Consider the following 24,012-nt stretch of genomic DNA (forward strand, 5'->3'; position numbering starts at 1 on the left):
TGACATGTCTTGGGGAGAAAGGAAATAAGATCTGGGAACAATCTCAGCCCGCGGTCTCTGCTTACAGAGAAGTGAGGGGTGCTGGATGGCGGAGGTGCAGGAAGCGCATCTAGGAAAACAGTAGCTCAGGGCGAGTGAGCGCGTCCTGAATAATAGACAAAGGTGCCCAGCTGACAACAGAAAGCACATCTGGTCGGGCTACTGCTTCTGTAAGCAGTTCTCCTCATCTGCACCTCCCAGTATTCCACTGCTCATAAATTCCTTGCTGCCTCTAGAGTTGCACAAGCCAAGAAGATGGGCCTGTTGCTTTACCTTGCTGGCAGCAAAGGCAGGTCCTACCAGATGCCCGACAAGAGTGTCTGCGAGCTCCTGAACATGGGGGAGGCTGCAAGGCCCAGCTGTCTGCCAGTGCTGGCCAAGAAAAGGATACTGGAAAAGGTCCAGCCCAGTGGAGATGAGTGTCCCTGCAGAGGAACCCAAGCGGATGGAATGTGATTGAGGAACAAAATGCCATCCAGGAGGCAGTGGAGGAAGGGGTTCTAGTAGACTCCCACTGCCAGCAGCCCCAGCCCCAGCACAGCGTACCTGAGTGTGTCCACCTCCTCTCTGCAGAACGGGAAGCTCGACTCAGCAGAGCCCGGCTGGGACTTCAGCATCTTCAGCTCCATCTCCAGCTGCGAGAAAACACAGGGCCAAGGGTCAGCAGGTGCAGGGGGCTCTGCAGGCCTACAGACAGCACAGAGCCTAGAACCTTGCCTGGCCCCAGAGGTCCCAAAAGCACCATTCAAAGGTTCCCCAGACCCAATCCCCTCCTCCTGCTAGGGAACATAGGACGGGGGGCTGTTTTCCTGGGAATCCCAGCAGCCTGAATCTGCAAGGCCACCAGCATGCTACCTCTTGCAAAAATCACCCTTTCCCTTCCTTAACACTTCTGTCTGCAGATTAGCCATGGAGTCACAGTCATTCTGGGAATAATGTGGAGAGACACCAAAATCTCTGGGGCAAAAAGGGACACAGTAACTGGAAAGAACATATTCTAAATTTGCCACTGCTTTGAATGAACAGTCACAGTATTTTCTTTCTTTTGCTACTTCAGATTCCTCTATAGAATACAGAAGCTGAAGGCCTCCTCCAGGAGGAAAGTGAACTGTAATAACACTTGGACACATCAGTGTGTGGGAGGGTTAGGGAGTAGTGGATATGAGGAGTCCCAGTAATTTCAGGCTTGAGAATGGGTACTGTCAATGGCCAGCCACTGGCCAGGGACCTCAGGAGCTAGAGGACATGCACTCAGAGCTAACCTCCTCTCTCCACCCAGACATGGGCTAGCTAAGGAGGCCCCAGGATTCCAAGGAGCAGCCTAGAAGGAGCCCGAAACTGTGCCGCAGCTGCAGCTCAGAGGCTGTCTGCTAACAAAGTCTGGCCACTCCTCAGTGCAGCTCTCAGGTGCCCTTACCCTTCTCATCCTTGCCAGATGTGGTCCCTTGACCTTGGACTTCTCAGCCTCCAGAAACATAGGTGGCAGAAATAACTGTTTATTATAAATTATTATCCTCTGGTGTTCTGTGATAGCAGCTACCGATGGACCAAGACAATGTATTTCAACTTGCCAATGACATTCACTCCTAGCATGCTGACACTAACATGCACTAACATGTCTCCTCTGTGAGGTGTGCACTTGTGCAAGGCCTTGTGCAAACCACAGTTGTTACCGACACAGTTGCTCACTACCAAAGAGCCCTCCCCCTTCCTCTATACTCGGGCCATCCATATACCTTGCAGGTGCCTATCCTGAGAATCTGGTAGAAGTTTCCCTGAAACTGGCTCCGCCTGATGCATCTTCCATTTCTCTTTGTTGGGAGAGGGCAGCAAGACAACCGGAGCTATTTCGTGCCAACTTTGCTCTTTAATAAGTGGCCTGTTTAGAATTTTCTTTTCTGGGTTCAGAATTGATGAGAAACTTTCTAGGAAAATATTATCTATTCCAGATGTTTGTTTTTATTTAAAAGGACTTGCAATATGGTTCATAATTCTTTCCACAGAAGTCATGTAGAAACCATATTCTTTTTAGGGTTATTTTTTACTTGTCACTTACCTTACTATAGAGGTTTGACATATGCAGAGAGGTCTAAGCCATGGGTGCAAGCTGGGAATATTCTGTGTAGGGTGTGGGGGCCCCACCTGGCCACATAGAGTCCTCAGCACCGGAAGCTTTCTAAGCCTTCCCCAGCCAGAAGCTTGAACATAATTAGTCCTGCTTCTTATTTTGGGTGGTGATGCTAGTACATTTTACTCGAGTTGTGAATAATTCATCTATTTTATTGGCTTCATTTCAAGTAACAGGCACCTGGACTCTTATTATTTCTACTACTTCTTGCTCTGCTGTTAACCACTGCTTTGACCATTAGATTCCTAACTTTTGTCTTACTGGGGTTTTCTTTTACTGCATCTCCGACTTCTGCAGCTGGAGGTTAGTCCATGTATATTCATGATTTCTTGTCCCATGGTATAAATATTTAAACCATGAATTTAGATGTTTCCACTGGCTCTGATGAGGACTGCTTTCAATACAATTGTTTTCTAGATTTTACGCACTTTTGAATTGCATTTCTTCTTTGAACCAAGAATTAAGACAGAATGTTTTGTTCTGTTTGTCTTTGTTTTGTTTTTGAATTTCCAAGCAATAGGAGCCTTTTCTTTTTCTAGTTTTGTTTGTGAGTTCAAATTTCGTCACATCACCATTAGAAGAGGTTTTATTTGAATTTACAAAGGTTTATAAAGTTTATAAAGCTTCTCTTTATTACCCAATGTGTGATTAATCTATGGACATTTTCTACGAACACTCTTTAAAGAATGTGTCCTCTAACTCTGGGGACTGGGGTCTCACAATACAACTTGCTATGTCACAGACAAGAAGGTAAACTCACTTGCTGCTCACATCCTCAACCGTCTCTCCCTGCCCCTCTGCACATGTCAGTTTCCTGAACAGTGGCGCTGTTCTCTGGCACACTGATATCCATCCTGTATTCTACACTGCTTTATGGCTGGAATTTAGACTTGAACATGACCAAAACGACAACCCCTGCTTCTGTGTTTAGGACTAACAGATGGCCCCACAACCCACATGTTTCAGCCTCTTGGTTTTGCTTTGTAATTCATCAGGAAGTCTTTTCCTTTTAATAGAAGAGTTTAACCCACCTATATTTTGATATGTGTGTCTATTTCTGTGTATGTTCTTGTACTTCCTGTCTTATAAAAACTGTATCCCTCCGTGGCATTCTAATCTTATTTACTGTTTTATGTGTTAAGTTTTGATACTCAGAACAGTTTGTATTTTTCTTACTGGTTGCTCTTATAGCAGAGGCTCTCTGGTACTGTGCCTATACCGCCCCGTGTTAGACTGTGCTCATCACATGTCCTGTGCAGTGTCTGTCTGGCCCATCTCTTGTTCACTTCTGTGGTGTCTGTCACTGTTAATTTCATGACTGAGCCAGATGTGCCCAGGTGAAACCTCACATCCTAGTGTGTCTCTGAGGCCACGGGGTGGATCAGATCAGCATTGGAATCAGTGGACTCAGAAGACTGTCCTCCCTGACACTGACATGAGCATCAGCATCCAACCCCCCAAAGGCCGAACAGAACCAAGAAAAGGTGAGGCTCTCTTTTTCTGCCTCCCAGTTTAAGCTGGGACATCTCAGCCTCGTGGACCAGGCCTTCAAACCTGGATTGAGTTCCACCACTAGTTTTTCTAAGTCTCTAGTTTTTAGATGCCGACTACAGGACTTCCTAGCTTCCGTATCACATGAGCCAATCCCTCATAACCAATCAAACTACTAGTCTCTCCAGGCAGACAAATGAATCGACAGGTTTTGTTCCTCTGGAAACCACTAACACCCAGTTAAACACACTTCAACAACTCAATGCTCTCCTTAGGGTATGTCTTCAATTTCAGCTACTAATGATAAGAAACCCATTTCTCCCTTCCTCTCCTATCTCAATACTTTCTACTAAATATCCAAGCCCTTTGACACCAGAACGTGTAACAGGTACACTGCTACTATTCTCTTAACTCCGTGCAGCTCTTGTGGCGGGTTTCCCGGGGGGTACTACCTTCCTGTGCACCTCCAGTCTGTCCTCTTTCCTGCCTTCCTGCCCCTCTCCTGTTCAAGGCCCTCAGGTCCATGGCCTTCTTTTCTGGCTTTGGGGGCACTCACACTCTACTGGATCATGAGCTTTTACTTCTTGGCAAAATGTGTGCATACAATCACATGTTCGAAGTCTACTTCTTTTTCTGTGACTTTTCCTGCTTCTCTCCTTCTGTCTCATAAATGGGCATCCAGATTTTCACTGCTCATCATGCAAGATGACTTTTATCACATCCAGTTTAGCATGAGGTCACACTGGAGAGGGGCTGGGGCCATTTTTTTTTCTTTAGTCCAACCTGTTGATTGTGTTGTGAATTCAATCAAGAGCCACTACTTGTCTCCAGCAAGAAGGGGAAGCTGTGAACTCTCATCAGAGCGACCACTACTCTTCTCTGCTCAGGCACAGGGTGCAGGGGCCCCTCACACAGCTCCCTGCTATCTTGGGAGCCACACAGGGCCAAGGGACCCACTTCACCAAGGCCTGTTCTTGCCTCTCATGAGGTCCTGTCCAGCAAGGTGAGCGTCATTTAGCCTCTTAAGCTCTTTTCCTGCGCGCTGTGCCCTGGCGGCTCCCTGTGCCCATACCTACAAGCTGCTACGTGTTCCTCTACACGGGGCCACCTGTCTCTGCTTACGGTGTGGACTTAGCTCTGTTCTTATTTTGTTGTTTTGGTTTTCATTCTTCTTACTTTTGAATGATTTCCGGAAATGGAGTGATTTATGTTCAACACCAACATGGAGCCCTTTAATTTTAATCTGTAACTTAGACTCATAACTAACACACGCTCAGCTCTGTTCTTCTCACTGGGTCAATTCTCTTCCCCCTGAGCCTATACCAGAAAACCTCCCCAGCCCTGTCAGGCAATCCATCTCCTCACACACCCACAGGCCCGCCCTGCCCATGCCGCCATGCTGGCTCACAACTCTATCACCCTCCTCCAGTCCCGCGGTGCGAGACAGTGGCCATCAAGATACACCCAGGGCTCAGGTTTGCAGCTGCAGCCCACTCCTCCGTCCAGCCTCAGGGTGAACTGGGACACCAGCTCCTCCCAGGAGCCTGATGCCCAGACACACTGTCTAGCTCCCGTTGTCGCTTCTGCCAGACAGAGTACACATGCAGGGAGTTGAGCCAGCACTGGAAGAGAGGACCTAGACTCAACACACTAGCCACCCCATTTAAGAAACAATCTAAACCTACCAGTTTTTAAAAGGGAGGCAATGTGTGGAAAGATACTGAGATGAGACCTGAGGAGGGTTCCCAGTGACCCAGCAAACAGCTCTCAGCATTAACTACCTGCCATCGGCCATGGGGCTTTGCTGGCTGTGCAGCCAGGGCCACGCTAAGGAAGCCCTGAGATGCCCCGTATCCTCCTCCTTGTCCTTTTATCACTAAGGTTCAGCAACAATCTGGGGGCTCCACAGGGCAGGCCCAGAAGAGGCTATAACCAAGCCAGCTGGATTCTCACACCTGGGCAGGTGGGTGCAGGGTAAACACAAGGTCCTTGGGGTCGCTCTCACAGATTGCACCCCACTCGCCACCTGTGGATGAGACCACCTGTCTTCGAGGTTTCAATGCCAAGTGGGAAACCCTAGACTACAGGCCCTGGGTCAGGGCACAGGCTCGAGCAGGGGATAGACAACAGATGAACCTGCCCTGCCCCATATGGCGACCCAGGCCTTCTTCCCCCATCCAACACACGCTCTTACACTCACTGTCTAGAGCTCTCACACTCATACAGTCAAACTCATAGACGCTGAGTGTGGCCACGGCCTGTCTTTCTTCCTCTCTGGGCCCCAGTACATTGCACATGAGGCTTCTCAGGTCCCAGGGGACCTGCCCTCACTCTGAAGGCCAGCCTACACCAAGAGAGCATCCATTACCAGCTTTCTTTCAGACACACCAAGCTAATCCACGCTGCTATTACTTGGCCAAAACGAAGGACAGAAAAAATTGAAAATGCATTAATATTGCAGGCTGCAACTGCCTATTTCATACTTTACTGAGAAAAACTTGTGTTTAGAGTCGGTTTAAAAGAACAGTGAACACAAGGACTAATTGGATTGTGCCTTCTGAGAGACTCTGCCAAATGCCTTAGAACCAAACAGCCCCACACTGAAGCTCTCCTCCCTGCCAAAGACCCCAAAGAAGCGATATTCTTAGGTTTTTAACAGGCTGGGCCTGAGCACAGGCCACCAGGTGAGCATGGACACAGTAGGCAGGGCACAGGGGCAGGGGCTCACTGCCTGCCATGGCCAAAGAGCAATTTGTGCACATTACCCTGAATGTCTCCTGTTCCACTCAAATTTAATCTCCTAAAGAGAGGGCTTGTGCTGCCCAACTGCAATCTCTGAGGCTAATATACAAATTGATATTCCTTTCTCTGACAGGCTCTTCTAGATTAAGAGGCATGATTCCCAAGAGTGCTTGGTCCAAATGAATCACGGGCCCATGGAAAAGAGCTGGCAATTGCAGCCCTGGGGCAGTGACCAATGTGGTAGCAGCAAGTCCCTCAGTAAGTTGGGCTCAAGCACCTTGGGGACTACACCAGGGGCTATGTCGTGCTGAAAGCTCTGACTCAGGAGCAGGAGTTGACCCAGGTTGGCTGGCAGGGGAGAGGGAGGCTGGCCAGCCTTTGAAACCAGGCACCCATGTGCTCCACCACTAGGGCTCCTCACCCACCACTATGTCCCTGCCAGCAGCCACACAGGATACAGGTCTTCAGGACCCGCTGAAGGAACATGCCCGTCCCCAGGGAGAGCTCAGCGAGCCTAGACAGGGTGTTCTGAAAATGACAGAAAAAGTGAAGTCACGGAGAAATGGAGACCTGGCCCACCATTCACCCAGATGCAAACTACAGAGAACTTTCTGGGTTTCTGCTTTGTCTATTCCCTAAAACGGGCCCAAGAGCCTTATCACAGGGCTGCTTATGGAAGAAGTCAGACAGCAAGTTGAAGAGGCCAGCAAACAAACCTATCTGCCAAACACCCTGGAGGACAGGGGCTGGCAGAAGACCACTTATTCCTGTTTCTCCCCTCTCTTCACTTTGCACCAAGTTCATATGTTGTTTGCCAAAACATAAGTAAACACGAAACACACACATTCCCAGCATGGGCAGAACCTAACAGCACACACACTACCACGAAGGCTGCAGCATGGATACACTCGGGTGGCCCATGGAGTTGCACATGGCGTGCCTCCTATGCTGCTTCCCAGCAGCAGAATACCATGAGGAAACTCCTCGAGCTGTGTCTGGGGGATGATGGGCTCCTGGAGCCAGTTCACCACCTTGCCTCTCTGCCTCCAGCGTGGACAGATGTAACTGGGGGTGGGTAGCCTCATAATCGTGGCCTATTCTGTGGATTCTGACCACGCTGCAGGGAGGGGCCATTAGCAGGGTCCCTTGTCTCCCCTGGGCACCTGTTTCATAAACCGGGATGAAGCAAAGGTATCCCTCTGCTATGGCCCCCCCTAGCCACCAAGTCATTTAGCCTGCTCATTAATCTCCACCAAAAACTGGTAATAAAGCAATGGTGGAGCTGCAGAATGGTGGCCCAGGTAAGCAGGAGCACAGGTGGAAAGCATGGGTTGTGGCCCTGCAGAGACCGCCACATCAGAGCACAGCAAGCCAGGACATGATGACCTATCATCTTGTGGTGCCCCAGCCCAGGCACAGTGCAGACACCTGCACCACATAGCACCACAGCCCAGAAAGCCTGTGCATTCATGGTTTGCCAACCTTGACCTTCCTCTTCCCCATGAGTGGCAGGGAAAACAGAAGTGGGTCAGACCCGAATGGGATTGCAGGGCTAACCAGTAGCATTGATACTTTTCCAAACACTGAATAACATTAATTTGGACTAATTACGTTGACCCAAGTGCTATATAAACCCCTTGACTAGCACATGCAAGCAGCAACTACTTTAGGGTCCCCTCTCACTCTTTGGAAGTTCTGTTTCTACTCAGACTTGAATAAATCCTACTCTTATCTGCACTCATCCTCATCAGTGGATTTCATTCTTCAAATATGTGAGACAAGAACTCATAAAGAAATTGGTGGTGAGCTGCTGAGGTCTGCTGTAACACTGGAGGGCAGAGCCCACCATTTAAGAACTGCAACCCATTTCTCAGCTACAGAGGCCCTCAGCTTATGCAGACCCCATCCACCCTAGCAGAAGCGAAGAATCTAGTTTCATCCTAAACTCTGGTTTCAACTGATAGCTTCTGTTTGGGCAAGAATGGGCCTGGGTGTGTGCAGGGCAACAGCGACAAGTGCTGCCTCTTGAGCTCCTCTTGGGTCTACCAAGAGCCAGGTCTTGGGGGACCCAGACCCCGCCACATTATGCTATGTCTTGTCAGGCTAGGGGCCCTATTCAGGAAGCCTCAGTAGAGGTGGCAGGACTCTGGCTCTAGTTTCAGACACAAGAGCCCAGGCTTACAGTTGACATCAAACCCGAAACTGAAGGTGTTGCCACTTGTATGTATCACCTAGACCAGGGTCAGACAGCTTCTGCAGGAAAGGGCCTATGGATTCCACCTTGCAGACTACATGGTCTCTGCTCATGCAGTGCACAAGCTGCTAGTGAACCAGTACAGCTAAGTTCCAAGAAAATTTTACTTACAGAAATTGCATCAGGCTGGGTTTGGCCTGTGGGCCAAAGTCTGCTCACTCCTGACCCAGACCAAACCATTACCATATGGATGAGAAAAATGTCAATCAGGACAATGGCCAAAAAGCTGAAGAGCACAGTTTGTGGAAATAGCTGGAATGACAGCACTCAGCACTTACCCAGCCTGCTCCACACGGCAGCCTTCCTAACAACCCTAAACCTGCATGCGCTGACACAGGGGCTCACAGGACAGCGCTTCACTCAGACAAGAAAGGGTCTCCACTGGCACTTCCAAGCAGTCCACCCGTAATGCACTGGACATACCTGAGGAAGGAAGACCTGTCTTGCACTAAGCACAACTTTTGAACATCCTGCCAACATTCACACTGGTGCCAAAGCTATTTATAATTATCTGAGACTAGCCCGAGAAACATCGCCTTTGGTAAAAATCACAAAATATGTTCTTGTGCACTGTTAGTATCAGCACATTCTTCAGAGCAGCAGCTGTAGTCGTGCTGAGGAAGTACCAGTTCTTTTTGTTCAGAACTCAGCCACGAGCTACTCATCACTGCAGAAACCTGTGTGGATGGCAGGAGGTGCAAGTGTCGGCAGCTCCCGCAGAACCCACTCAGCCAGCAGTCCTGAGAGCGGCTGCAGTGCAGCGGCCCCACAGGCGCAGGGGACGTTGCCATGAATCCTGGTGACCTTGTGCCCAAGTCCATACACTGACACACACAGTACATATAGATCACTCTCCTCTTTACTCACACTTAGGACCAGTACAGATGTTGCTACCCCTAATACTGCAGGTGCAGGAGGCAAGGAAGGGGACATTACAACTTACTCATTCTCAAGGGGGATGCTGGGGCCAATAGGATCGAGGGATACCCTGCCAGGCCAAGTCACACACAAGAACAAGTCATAGAGAAGATGGAGATCCACATGTCAGAGTTTTCCAGTCCAACTAGACTACTCCATGGAAAAAGAAACTCAGCGCTTGCCTGGTACTAGGTTTGATCCTCAGCACCACATAAAAATAAATAAATTAAATAAAGGCATGCTATCCAACTACAAATATTTATTTATTTATTTTAAATAAAGGGCTGGGCTGGGCAACTGGGCAGAAAAGGCATTTGACAAAATCCAATGCATTTTGAAGATAAAAGTACTCAATGAGTAGGAATAGAAAGGAACTTCCATAACATGTTAAAGGACAAAGATGAGCACACATGGCTAACAGCATATTTAATGATGAAAAACTGACTGACAGTTTTCTCTTGAGATCAGGATCAAGAAAAGGATGTTCATTTTTACCATGGTTATGCAGCACTGTTCTGAAATCCAGTTAGGGTCACTGGCAAAAAAAAAAAAAAAGGCATTCAAACTGTAAAAACTACTTATAGATAACATTGATCTCACATGTTAAAAAACAAAAAAACAAAAAAACCTCTAAAATTAAATCTATTAGAACTAATAAATGAATTTAGCAAAACTGTAAAATACAAGATTAACATAAAAAAATCCAGAGGCATTTCTATGGACTAGCAATGAACAAATCAAAAGGGAAATTAAGAAAACAATTCCATTTTTAATATTACCAAAGAGAATAAAATACAAGTATGTTTAAGTAAGAGGGTGAAAGACTTGTAATGCTATGAACTATAAAACATTGCTGAAAGGAATTAAAAGAAAACCTCAATATAAGTAAAGACTTTCTGTGCTCATGCTCACAGGTTAGAACACTATTACTGTTAAGACAGTAAGATTCCCCAAAGTTACATACAGATTCAATGCAACCCCAGTCAAAATCCCAAATGAAAACTTTTTTTTTCCAGAAATTGGGGGGGGGACACTTATCCTAAAATTCATGTGGAACTGCAAGAGACCCTCAATAGCCAAGACAATCTTAAAGGAAAGAACATAAAGTTGACAGATTTTCCCCAACTTAGTACAAAGCTACAGTGATTAAAACAATCCGGCAATAGAATAAGGAAAGATAAACAGAACAGAATTGAGTCCCAAAATAAACCTAAATACCTATGATCGATCACTTGATTTTGTTTTGTTTTGGTGTTTTGGTACCAGAATGTTTTAGTCAGCTTTTTCACTGCTGTTGACTAAAGGATCTGACCAGAACAACTATAGAGGAGGAAAGGTTTATTTGAGGGCTCACAGTTTCAGAGGTCTTAGTCCACAGAAGGCCAGCTCCATTCCTCATGGCTGGAGGTGAGGCTAAACATCATGGCGGGAGAGGGTGGTACAGGGAAGGAACTCCCATCATGGTGATCAAGAAGCAGAGAAAGACTCCACTCTCCAGATATGAAATATATACCCTGTAGCCATATCCCAACTCCCACCTCCTCCAGCCACACCTACCACTTCAATTAATCCCTATAGGTGAATCAAATCACTGATGAGGTTAAGACTCCTACCATCCAACCATTTCTCCTCTGAACCTTCTTGCATTGTCTCACATGTGAGTTTTGGGGGGACACCTCAAACCTAAACCATAACACAGAAATTGAACCAAGGGGTACTTAACTACTGAACCATATCCCCAGCCTTTTTTATATTTTGAGACAAGGTCTGACTAAGTTGCTAAGGCCCTCACTAAGTTGCTGAGGCTGGCCTTGAACTTGCGATCTTCATGCCTCAGCCTCCTGAGTCGCTGGGATTACAGGCATACACCACTGTGCCTGACTCAGTTGCTTTTTAACAAGGATGCCAAGACCACTGAACAGGGAAAGAAGAGTCTCTTCACAAATGGTTTTGAGGCTACTGAACATCCACATACAAAGAATCAAGTTAGACCCCCTACCTCACACCATATTAAAAAATTAACTCAAAATGGATTAAAACCTATATGTAAAAGGTAAAATTACAAAACTCTTTAGAAGGAAACATAGGAGTAAATCCTCCTAACTTTGGATCAGGCAATGACTTATTAAGATATGGCACTGAAAAAAAATGATAAAATAAGACTTCATCAAAACTAAAACTTTCTGTATAACCAAAGCATTTTATCAAGAGAATAAAAAGACACACTACAGATAGGGATCAGGTATTTGAAAATCATAACCCTGACAAAGATTTAGTATTCAGAATGCACAAAGAACTCCTGCAACTCATCAACAAAAAGATGGCCCAGTTTAAAAATGGGCAATGGAGCCGGGCATGGAGGCACACGCTGACCACCAGGGAGGTGCAAATCAAAGCCATAAGATACCACTTCACACCCACTAGGATGGCTCCAATCTGAAAACAAACAAACAAACAAAAAAAACAAACCATAAAATGAGTTTTAGTTCTCTCACTCCTGATATGGTACTTTCTGTCTTCCCACTTTCTTTCCTGATTGCTTTGGCTAAGGGTTTATCAATTTGGTTGATCTTACAGACCAGATTTTGAATCTGATTTACACAATCCAAAGGTACATGCAAATAAGATGAAAACAACTGAATTTCAGGTAGGACAACTGCAGTTTTTCTAGGAGAGGAGTAGAGAGTGGGGCCAAGGCCAGGACAGTCCAGATACCCAAAGCAGGAAACAGCTAACACTTTAAGGTGGAGCTTTCCAAGCAGATGGCATAAAACCCAGACTGCAGCAGAACCAGGCATGGACTCCTGTGAGAGCTGCCCACACCAGCACAGAGCCCAGGAGCCTCCCTAGGTCATGATAGCCCAGTGCCCTAAACCTGCCTGGTGCTCCTGTCCATAGGTCCCTCCTCTCTGCGCAGGCCTAGCCTGCCAGCTGTGCCCTTAGCCCCAAAGCTTCATGGAACTTTAATGCTAATAGTGCTCATGGCTGCCTCCCACACATGGCAAAATCTTTAAATAGAGACTGTGTATTCCAGTTTAATTTGAGAGGATGCATGGTTTGATCCCAGAGGCCTTACCTAATTCCACAAAGTAATAACCAGTGGAAAAGCTGGGCAACTTGCTCCCCCACACTCAACAGCAATTCTAATTAACGTGACCACTGCTGGGCACCAGAGGCAGCATTGCTCTTCCATGTGCACACACCCATGCAGTGTCACATGAACTTGCGATCTTCGTGACTCAGCCTCCTGAGTCGCTGGGATTATAGGCATGCACCACTGTGCCTGACTCAGTTGCTTTTTAACAAGGATGCCAAGACCATTGAATAGGGAACTCGACGACATATGTGAGTCTTCATCTGTGATAAATACCACTGGAGTGTTGGCGACACCGAGTGCTGGGTCTTAGAAGGCCCTGAGGCCACAACGGGCTCCCTAGGGCACAATCTGGGAAGAAATGGCTCATGTCTCCAAGAGGTGATTTTGAGATCAGGATGGGAACCTTGCCCAGAGGCCACCATCCTGCTCTACGTCCAGCCCATCACCAGGAGGGTCTCTGGAGAGGCTTCTGCTTCTTGGTAAGGTGAGGGAGGGATCTTAAATTAAGCCCTCGCTACCATTTCCATTCCAGCTTGGAGGGAGACATGGGCTACAAGAGGCTGTATAGCCAGTGACAGCTCACACAGACACCACCAGCTAAGCACAGCCAGTCCCTGAGCTGGGAAATAACTGCTTGTCAGAAAAAGAAGCCCCGCTAGAACCCAATAGTTTCCACCCGGGACAGCCAGCTCGTTGCTCTGAAGTGGTCCTTGGTGCCACCCTAGGGAGGAGGCCTCTGCAGAGCAGAGTGACTAAGCTCCAAAGGGATGGATAGTGCTGTACTGTCAGCGTTGGAAGGTCTGGGGTAGGTACATGGCCACTGACAGATAAGTCCTGAGCCAACTGTGCCTCTGCTCTAGGGCAGCAGAAGGCAGAGCCGTCGAGACTTGGAGGAAGCCAGTACTGAGAGGTGAAACAGAATAAAATCAACAGCAGTGCATGTCTAGAAGCAGTGCTACCTGGCACATGGAGGAGTGCCAACAGGCTTTAAGGGGGTTCCTGCCACCCCATCTGCCCTCGAAGAACAATGGCTCCAGGGCCTGATGAGTGAAGTCGGTGTACATGTGCTTCCACTGACTCTGATGCTTGACCAGAATCAATGAGGTGCCTCCTCCCTAGAACAGCAGGTAAGAAGCGAGGGTCTGCAGCTAACTTCCTGCCTGCTGGATGCAGGACAATGAAATCTACCTAGGAGAAGCAACTGAACATGAAAGCCCCTATGGAAAGGAGCTTCCCCACCAAGCAGTTGCTCTAATCCGGAGGCTCCATGTCCTTGGAAGACCTTGCATGCATAGGTTACCCTGGCAAGGGCTCTCTGGAGCTTAGTGGCAGTTGACACAGGCATCCACATGGCCCCATGCTCCCTGGTTGGAGGGAAAGCCCAGGTGCACAAGGATCAAGCAACACTGGGACTGCGGAGCAGTGTGGAGGGCAAGACGTGCCCGGGAGGAGCTGCTGGCAGGGCTCAGGAACGAAGGCAAGTGACTCTGGAAAAGCTGGCAGGGCAGGCTCTTCAGAGAAAGGAGAACTGCTCCTGCACCAGGCAGGGTCACCTGCCCTCTCCGAGACACTCCACCCCAAGAGGGAGCTCAGGACAGTGAGTGAGGGGCCTGGGGGCTTGAGCAGCATAGCAGAGGAGAAGTGCTGAAGGCTGACACAGCATGAAACTGGTAGCTGGAAAAGAGCTGAGCAGAGAGCGCCACCAAAGGTGCCCAGAGTTGAAATCACAAAGCACTGAGTACCTAGAACTAGGATGAGGGCAAGACCCGCCCCTTGGTGGAATTACTCCCAGCTTTCTAAAGATAAATTAACCAATTCTTCTTTTTGTCATTATAGACTAAATCTTTTTACCTTTTGTCTGGTAGAATCCACAGGGGTTCTTTCTGCTAAAGCATACACCTTCTCCTCCTCTCTCCTCTCCCTCCCCTAAGCCCAGCAGGGGTTATAAACAAGCAACCTGCCAGCAAAAGGAACTACAAACACCTGGGAGTGCATCTGCCAAGGGACACACACCAGAAGTACACCTAACAGAGGGGCAAGAACCTCCAGGTGGAGGGAAGGACAGAGAGGCCAACATGGGGAAGAAGCACATGAGGTGTCCATACTGCAAAGACCTCATGGGAGTCAGCCCATGGGTTACACAATTCCAACAGGGTTTCTAGGAACCCTGGGAAGCTGACTCTGAAGTTCACTTGAAAGAGAAACCATGAGGATGCCTAGGGCGATTCTGCAAAAGAAAACCACAGAAAGGTCTCACAGAATAGACACCACACACAGCATAGGGCTCTGCCACTCAGAATCTATGTCCTGGCGGCAGGGCTCCTTCCACAAGGGAACTTTTCTTCTACTTTTCTGAAGGTGAGTGGGGATCCACCTACCTTCTATGGCTAAGGGCCAGAAATTAAGCCACTGGAAACTTATTTTCTGGGCTAAGGTAACAACTTCAGACTACTGTTTCTAAAGTGCACCCTTGCAAGGTGACAGGGTCTTGGACCTTTGCTGACCTGATGGGAAGAGACAGAGGTGCATGGACAACCTGCTCCTAAATGTCCACATCTAATCAGTCAGCTGCTGGCCTGGCCCTGGCCCGTGCTCGGAGGCTGAGTTCTACTAGATCCCCCATTTCTGTGGAGCTCACAGGACACTTGGAAATGGCACCTCATGGCTGAAGTACAGGGTTCCCAGGGTTTGGAGGCACCTGGGACTGAGCTCCAGCAGGCTATCTCCTAACTATGTAAACATGGGCACATTACAGTCCTCACTGAGCCTGTTCCCTCCTCGGAATAATTGGAACCACAATTTGACCAACTTACGGGTTTGCCAGGAGGGTCATGGTAAAATAAGCCACACAGAGCACTGAGTATGTGACTGGAACAAAATGTGCAGCAGCAAACACTGGCTACCCTAAGATCACTGTGCCTAGGAAAATGCGATGGTGAGATGATGGTGGTGGTGATGACAATCATGTCCCAAAAAGGCAGTATGAAAAAAGCGTGTCTGCATCAAAAAAATTGTGCACCATGATCAAGTAGGATTCATCCCTGGGATGCAAGGATGGTTCAATATACGGAAATCAATAAATGTTATTCACCACATCAATAGACTTAAAGATAAGAACCATATGATCATCTCGATAGATGCAGAGAAAGCATTCGACAAAGTACAGCATCCCTTTATGTTCAAAACATTAGAAAAACTAGGGAGAACAGGAACTTACCTTGACATTGTAAAAGCTGTCTATGCTAAGCCTCGGGCTAGCATCATTCTGAATGGAGAAAAGTTGAAGGCATTCCCTCTAAAATCTGGAACAAGACAGGGATGCCCTCTCTCACCACTTCTATTTAATTTAGTCCTTGAAATACTAGCCAGAGCAATTAGACAGACAAAAGAGATTAAAGGCATAAAAATAGGAAAAGAAGAACTTAAATTACCACTATTTGCGGATGACATGATTCTATACCTAGAAGACCCAAAAGGGTCTACAGAGAAACTACTAGAACTCAGGGCTGGGGATGTGGCTCAAGCGGTAGCGCGCTCGCCTGGAATGCATGCGGCCCGGGTTAGATCCTCAGCACCACATACAAACAAAGATGTTGTGTCTGCCGAGAACTAAAAAAATAAATAAATATTAAAAATTCTCTCTCTCTCTCTCCTCTCACTCTATCTTTTTTAAAAAAAATTAAAAAAAGAAACTACTAGAACTAATAAATGAATTCAGCAAAGTGGCAGGATATAAAATCAACACGCATAAATCAAAGGCATTTCTGTATATCAGCGACAAAACTTCTGAAACGGAAATGAGGAAAAACACTCCATTCACAATACCCTCAAAAAAAATAAAATACTTGGGAATCAACCTAACAAAAGAGGTGAAAGATTTATACAATGAAAACTACAGAACCCTAAAGAGAGAAGTAGAAGAAGATCTTAGAAGATGGAAAAATATACCCTGTTCATGGATAGGCAGAACTAACATTATCAAAATGGCGATATTACCAAAAGTTCTCTATAGGTTTAATGCAATGCCAATCAAAATCCCAATGACATTTCTTGTAGAAATAGATAAAGCAATCATGAAATTCATATGGAAAAATAAAAGACCCAGAATAGCAAAAGCAATTCTAAGCAGGAGTGTGAATCAGGCGGTATAGCGATACCAGATTTCAAACTATATTACAGAGTAATAGACAAAAACAGCATGGTACTGGTACCAAAACAGGTGGGTGGACCAATGGTATAGAATAGAGGACACAGAGACTAATCCACAAAGTTACAACTATCTTATATTTGATAAAGGGGCTAAAAGCATGCAATGGAGGAAGGATAGCATCTTCAACAAATGGTGTTGGGAAAACTGGAAATCCATATGCAACAAAATGAAACTGAATCCCTTTCTCTCGCCATGCACAAAAGTTAACTCAAAATGGATCAAGGACCTTGACATCAAATCAGAGACTCTGCGTCTGATAGAAGAAAAAATTGGCTCCGATCTACATATTGTGGGGTTGGGCTCCAAATTCCTTAATAGGACACCCATAGCACAAGAGTTAATAACAAGAATCAACAAATGGGACTTACTTAAACTAAAAAGTTTTTTCTCAGCAAGAGAAACAATAAGAGAGGTAAATAGGGAGCCTACATCCTGGGAACAAATTTTTACTCCTCACACTTCAGATAGAGCCCTAATATCCAGAGTATACAAAGAACTCAAAAAATTAGACAATAAGACAACAAATAACCCAATCAACAAATGGGCCAAGGACCTGAACAGACAGACACTTCTCAGAGGAGGATATACAATCAATCAACAAGTACATGAAAAAATGCTCACCATCTCTAGCAGTCAGAGAAATGCAAATCAAAACCACCCTAAGATACCATTTCACTCCAGTAAGACTGGCAGCCACTATGAAGTCAAACAACAAGTGCTGGCGAGGATGTGGAGAAAAGGGTACACTTGTACATTGCTGGTTGGACTGCAAATTGGTGTGGCCAATTTGGAAAGCAGTATGGAGATTCATGGGAAAGCTGGCAATGGAACCACCATTTCACCCTGCTATTGCCCTTCTCGGACTATTCCCTGAAGATCTTAAAAGAGCATGCTACAGGGATACTGCCACATTGATGTTCATAGCAGCACAATTCACAATAGCTAGACTGTGGAACCAACCCAGATACTCTTCAATAGATGAATGGATAAAAAATGTGGCATTTATACACCATGGAACATTATGCAGCACTAAAAATGACAAAATCATGGAATTTGCAGGGAAATGGATGGCACTAGAGCAGATTATGCTTAGTGAAGCTAGTCAATCCCTAAAAAACAAATACCAAATGTCTTCTTTGATATAATGAGAGCAACTATGAACAGAGCAGGGAGGAAGAGCAGAAAGAAAAGACTAACATTAAACAGAGACATGAGATGGGAGGGAAAGGGAGAGAAAATGGAAATTGCATGGAAATGAAGGGAGACCCTCGTTGCTATATAAAATTACATATAAGAGGTTGTGAGGGGAATGGGAAAATAAACAAGGAGAGAAATGAATTACAGTAGATGGGGTAGAGAGAGAAGACATGAGGGAAGGGGAGGGGGGATAGTAGGGGATAGGAAAGGTAGCAGAATACAATAATTACTAATAGGGCATTATGTAAAATTGTGGATGTGTAACCGACGTGATTCTGCAATCTGCATTTGGGGTAAAATTGGGAGTTCATAACCCACTTCAATCTAATGTATGAAATATGATATGTCAAGAGCTTTGTAATGTTGTGAACAACCAATTTAAAAAAAAAAAAAAAGAGCATGTCTGCATGAAGGGAGGGACTAGCAGGGAAGAGGGATGGCGAAGTACATCTTCACCTGAAGGGACAACTGGGCTCTGCAACACTGAGCACATTCCAGGAGAAGGGACAGCACGAGAAGTGTGAGAAGAGGGCTACTCAGAGCAGGCAAGGGGCTGGGGGTCAGTGCAAGAGGGAGCGTGTATGGGTACGCCCTTGCTAGGTGGCAAGGACTAGGTGAAGACACAGGCTGGCCACACTCAAGATGAGAACATGCCAGACTGCTTGTCTACGTCCCAAATCCACGTGCTAAAATCTCACCCAGGGCGGTAGTCTCAGGAGGAACCTCTGGGAGATGATAAGATCCTGAAGGGTGACCAGTGCCCTCAAGGAAGGGGCCCAGGAGCTTGATCACCCCTCTCAACATACTAAGCAACAGCGAGAACCAGGGAGGAGCTTCACCAGACACTTAACCTTGGATATCCAGCCTCCAAAACTGCCAGCCTTATATTTCTTTAAGCCACCCAATGTGTGGCATTTTTGTTATAGCAGGGAGACAGTCCTGAGACACAGTCACAGCCTCCCTGAACCTTCAGAGTGAGATCCAGAAGATGCACTTGGTAAATACTGCATCAGGTAAGTTTAGCCTAAATGCAAGAGGTGCTTAAAGGGAACCTGTTGTCTGTCTCAGTCTGTAAAAGTCCTCCCTCGCACCGAGGAGCCTTGACATGTACGCCAGAAATAAGACTAAAGGCAGAAGTCAGACTAATGGGCACAGGAAGAGAGCCCTGTGCCAGCTCCATGGCGCCCAATGAGGATCAGGCTACGGTCACCCCCAGCAATGCTGCACTAAGAGGCCTGGGTCTTTTTAAACCCACACATTCAGGCAGATTTGCCAGACATCCAAGGAACTTCCTCTCCCTCCAATTTGGGGATGAGGCAGTGAACGTTCAGGGAGCTACAACATGTATAATAGGAAAAATGAGAAATTATCCCCCATTTGTGCATGATATATCAAAGTGCATAAATGCATTCTACTGTCATGTATAACTAATTAAACAAACAACAATTAAAAATAAAATAAAGCTAAGAATAAAATGAAAACAAAGATTCTATGTCATACTTAAAAAAATAAAAATTAAAATAAATAGAAACTCAGCAAGCAAAGTGCCTGCCTGTGGCCACACTGCAGGGAGGGCTGCTCCTGTGTGCACGTGAGAGGCTCTAGGTGTGAAACGGGCACTCCGAGGATGGGAGGGAGGCCAGTGGAAGGAGGCCAGAGACTCAGACTTCAAACCTTTCTCCAGACTCACTTGGGACACACTTTGTGTGGCATAAAGTGAACTGGCTGCCCAAACCAGGGGACAGCCCTTAGCCTTCAGTGTCACCCATCCATCCTGCAGTCAGTTCTCCTCTAGAGCTCACCAACATCAATTTTCTCCAGCCTGGTGCCCAGTCACAAGCAGGACCTTCGCATAGAGTAACTGCTCTGCCAGTCTCCCTACCAGGAAGGGCTCACAGTTACTGGCTGGGCGGTGGGGGCCGAGCTGGCAGGTTGTGACAAGAGCAGAATCGTGATGGACAGGTAACAGTCACAAACACTGAAGAACCAGCTTGCTTCTGGTCCAAGATCCAACCTGGCATCAGCACCAAGGAGGACAGTGTACCAGCAAGGCCACCTAGGATGAGTCCAGCTCTTCCTTGCACATAACAAGAAGCCTGAGGCTCCAAGAAACCAAGTGGACTCCAGAGACGGCACACTCCTGCACATGAGGGCCCGATGCCCGGGGCCTTCACACAAGACACAGGGCTGCCTTACTGGAGGTCCCAGACGTGGGACCCTCTGTAGAACACTCTCTACCCAGGGCAAGCAGCCTCCGTACATGAAGGTGACTGTGGAGGGAGCAGACTAGGGTGACGGGAGGGCTGGTTGAGCCCTGGCTCTGCTGCAGCCACAGCACTTTCCTGGGACAGACTCACCTACCTCAGAGCTCTTGTGGGAGTGAGGAGTGAGGAGTAGGAGCCAAAGAAGAACCCCACTGGGGGAGACTGGAAACTGAGAGAAACAGATGCTTATTTACATCAAGCTGTGAGGGGTGTCATGCCTCTTAAACCAGAAAATAAACTCTCAATCCTCACTCTCTCAAGTATATAAAATATTTGAGGACTTTTTATAGTTGTGATGAAAACTTTCATCTCTTCAGCCACCACTAGCCATATCTAATTAGGATGAGGTGTGTTAGTGACAGGACTGTGGCCCGGGACTTCTTTCCTTGTGATATTAATTGCACTTAAAGAAAAAAGCATGAACTGTACTTATGTTCACTAATTAGTATGGTTTGCTGGTTAATAATGGGAAGTCAAACTGCCTTTGTCTTGTCATCTGCAATTAGCTAGAGATGTTTAAAGTTCTCCTTTTTCTCCTGGCAGATGCGCTGAGAGAGGGGCTGCAGACATGGAGGTAGGGCTGCCTCCCCCAGCAGCCTTGGACACCTTGCGTAAGGAGTTCTCCAGATGGGCCACCTGACCCCACTGTTGAGGGCCCAAGGTGCCAGATAGTACCCCAAAAGCCATCTCTGCCATAGGGAATGGGGGCCTCAGAGGCAGAGCTGGTGGCACAGTGAACTCTGGCTGCCTTTATCCACGCCCATCTCTGGATGAAGAGCTGGTCCTGTGGGTATGGCAGCAGCACTCTGGTATGTATTCTACTTCGAATTCCAGGAGTGAGGGGTTCTGGTTTAGCCAGGGGAATGAGACCTGGAGTCCACTCTGCAGAGCCCATGGCTGTGGCCTCAGACCCAAGGCAAGCAGGATGGAAGGGGTGGCCTTGAGGTCGACAGCTCTGTCCCCCTGCCCCACTGTGGTTCCCATGGCCTCTCTGCTCTGGACTTTTCTCCCCAGAGGAGGAGGAGCCAGCCAGAGATGTCAGCCTCATCCCCTGGGAGCCAGCACAGAAGAGACCACAAGTCAGAACAAAAGAACAAGGCTGGGAACACAAGCTAAATCCACAAAAGGAGCAGAGCAAGCCAGCAGCAAAGGGACCCGGGAGCGCAGGAAGCGGGAGGGTGGAGAGAGCATCCCACATGGCCTCGCTGAGAGGCGCCTAGAGAGGAAGGGCACAGAATGTCCTGTTGGGATCACCCAGGCAGCCTGGGCAATCTGGGGCCACCTGCTACACGGGGCTACTAAAATAATTAAAACTGAAAAGTCAATTTGAGTTTCAGTAGGACTAGCCATAGTAACACTCATGACCAGAGACTCCCCTAACAGCTGGCACAGATAAAGCACGTTCCCATGGAGAATAGCCCCATAGGATGGGGCTGCCTAGCCTGGGGTCTGTGGCTCAGGGGAAACCACCTAGCAGGCTCAGTGAGGACAGACAGTTCCTGCTGGAGAGGAGCCTGGGGCCAGTCACACAGCCCACAGGAAACAGTGGCAGAGTCAGGATCTGAACACAGATGGCCAGGCCCTGGGTTTCTCCCCTGCCTCCCCGCCCAGCCTCCCCAAGGGCAGCATGAGGGCTGACTTAGCAGCAGATACCCCTTGGCCCCAGGTGCGCTGGTGGGAAGGTCAGAGGTAAGAGCAGATGCTGTTCCCCTGGCCCCCAGGCACTGCCATGTCTTATTTTCCTTTTAACTAGAAAGAAGGAGAGAGAAGTAAAATAAACAAGAAGAAACAAGCTGAGGTCTGGGCAGTCAGAGGCAGAGAGAAAAACCTGCGGTCAACATTCATCTGAAGGAAACCCACATGAGGAACCTGTACCCTGTCCACCTGCACCCCAGGGACATGCCCGGTGCAAGGTGCAGAGCCTGCTCATGGAGGAGACCTGCAGCACCTGTGCCACAGGGGCTGCCCATGCCCACTCTGGCCTAAGGGCCCAAGAAGCTTCTATCTTCTCACCTCCCTGAGAAGAGACCCAGGGTTAGCAGTTTCTCCAAAGCCACATGGAAACAGGGGAGGGCAGGGGTCAGGGTCAAGGCACTCCTGCTCCTGAGGAAAAATAGAGGGTCCAAATTCAAGGGCAGCAGTGAGTGACCAGCCAGCTGCTTAGTCATAAAGCCACAGGCCTGGCATGTGCTTAGCACAACTCATTTCTAATTCCTCTTGGCCTCGTGCACATTATGAAAACAAGGCCCTTGGGCTCATTTCAATTCAGGTCAACACCAAGGAAACCATGCATGTTGACACACAGAACATCAGGGTCTCCCTGGGGCTCAGTAAATGGATGCACCAGTCCTCAAGGAACACCCGGCCCCTACCTCAACCCTGGCTTCCTCAAAGTCAACGCGAAACAGGCCCTTGTTGAACTGCCTGGAGGACTCAGTTATTGAGGACAAAGTGTGGAATGTCCACAGGCCAAAGAAGAGGGGGTAGAGCTGCCCACCATGATGCTGAAACCTGGCAGCCAGAGTTCGGAAGATGCCGCAGACTATGAACCGCAGTGCAGCAGCAGCCAGAGTGGATGCGGGAGGTTTCAGAAGAGGTGGTAAGAATTATGCTCCTGACGCTGAGCTGTGCTGCGGCCTGCCAACTGCCTCCTCACTGGCACCCAGATGTGGTTGGCCTGCAGCCCCACCCTGGCCCTCCTGGAAGGCTGCCTCAGCACAGCAGCGTGCTACTGCACCATCCACCATGAGGGCAAGGAGTCCTCCCAGGACCCCTTGCTGTCCCTCTACAGTTGACCTCCTGAGGCTTCAGGGCTGTTACCTAAGTGCTGCTATCCACATTCACTTCCGAAAAACCAGCCCTACCTGCCCTGGATGGCGCTTCTGGGGATCTCCAAGGGACAGCCTTCTCCCCTCATGGCTTCTCCTGATAGGGTCTGGGAAGGAACCTCTCTCCCAGGAAACACTTCCTTCTCCAGGACTTGAAACAAAAGTGCCCCCTCGGAGCCCTGGCTCACAGCTTCTGCCTGGATACGAGGCCAGGATGCAGGAGTACCCAGAAACAGGCTCCGCTCTGGTTCCCTCCAGCTTCACACTTGCTCCAGGATAGAAACGCCACCCAGGGCACAGGACTCCACTTAAACCTGGCGCAGGTCCTCAGGTTCTCTACAGCACCTGTGCCATTTTCCCTACAGCGAAGCCAGCCCTGCTTTCCATGGCCCTCCACCATCATCCTATCACCATCCTAATCCCCTGCCCCTCGGCCCTGGCCCCCTCTCCCTTTCCCTGCAGTCCTGTCTTCACTAGCAGCTCAGATCTTGCTGTTTATTCTCTGCGCAGTCACAGTTGGAACCCTCCACTGTGAGCCAGGAGGGCAGGAGCCTGTGCTTCTGGCTGCTGCATCCCCAGAGAAGCCAAGACAGTCCTTTAGTACTTGCTGAGTGGACAGCGAACATGCCAAGACTCCGCACAGCTTCCCACAGGCATCTCCGCTCTGCTCAGCCCCATATCTGGGCTTCTGCCCAGCAGGGACTCAACCAGACCTCTCTGGGGCCAACCCCACCTGTGCTGCTAGGGCCAGCAGGAGCCCAGCCCCCACTGCATCTCCTCATGGCTCACCTGAGCATCTCTGGCATCACGCGTCCTTCAGCGCCTGCTGCACATGTGGGGCAGT

At 48.1% G+C, this 24,012-nt stretch overlaps 1 protein-coding gene across 1 annotated transcript in view; it reads right to left on the reverse strand.

The window, feature by feature from the left end:
* The window catches only part of LOC144372094 (mitotic spindle assembly checkpoint protein MAD1-like), a 257,564-nt gene that overhangs the window by 48,064 nt on the left and 185,488 nt on the right, over nucleotides 1-24,012 (reverse strand). Inside the window, exons 9-10 of the mRNA XM_078035512.1 lie at nucleotides 586-674; nucleotides 431-464 (exon numbers count right to left, since the gene is read on the reverse strand). Coding sequence (XP_077891638.1) covers nucleotides 431-464; nucleotides 586-674 — 123 coding nt within the window. The remainder of the gene's footprint in view (nucleotides 1-430; nucleotides 465-585; nucleotides 675-24,012) is intronic.

Source organism: Ictidomys tridecemlineatus, chromosome Y (genome assembly GCF_052094955.1).
Source record: "Ictidomys tridecemlineatus isolate mIctTri1 chromosome Y, mIctTri1.hap1, whole genome shotgun sequence".
Classification (NCBI taxonomy): domain Eukaryota; kingdom Metazoa; phylum Chordata; class Mammalia; order Rodentia; family Sciuridae; genus Ictidomys; species Ictidomys tridecemlineatus.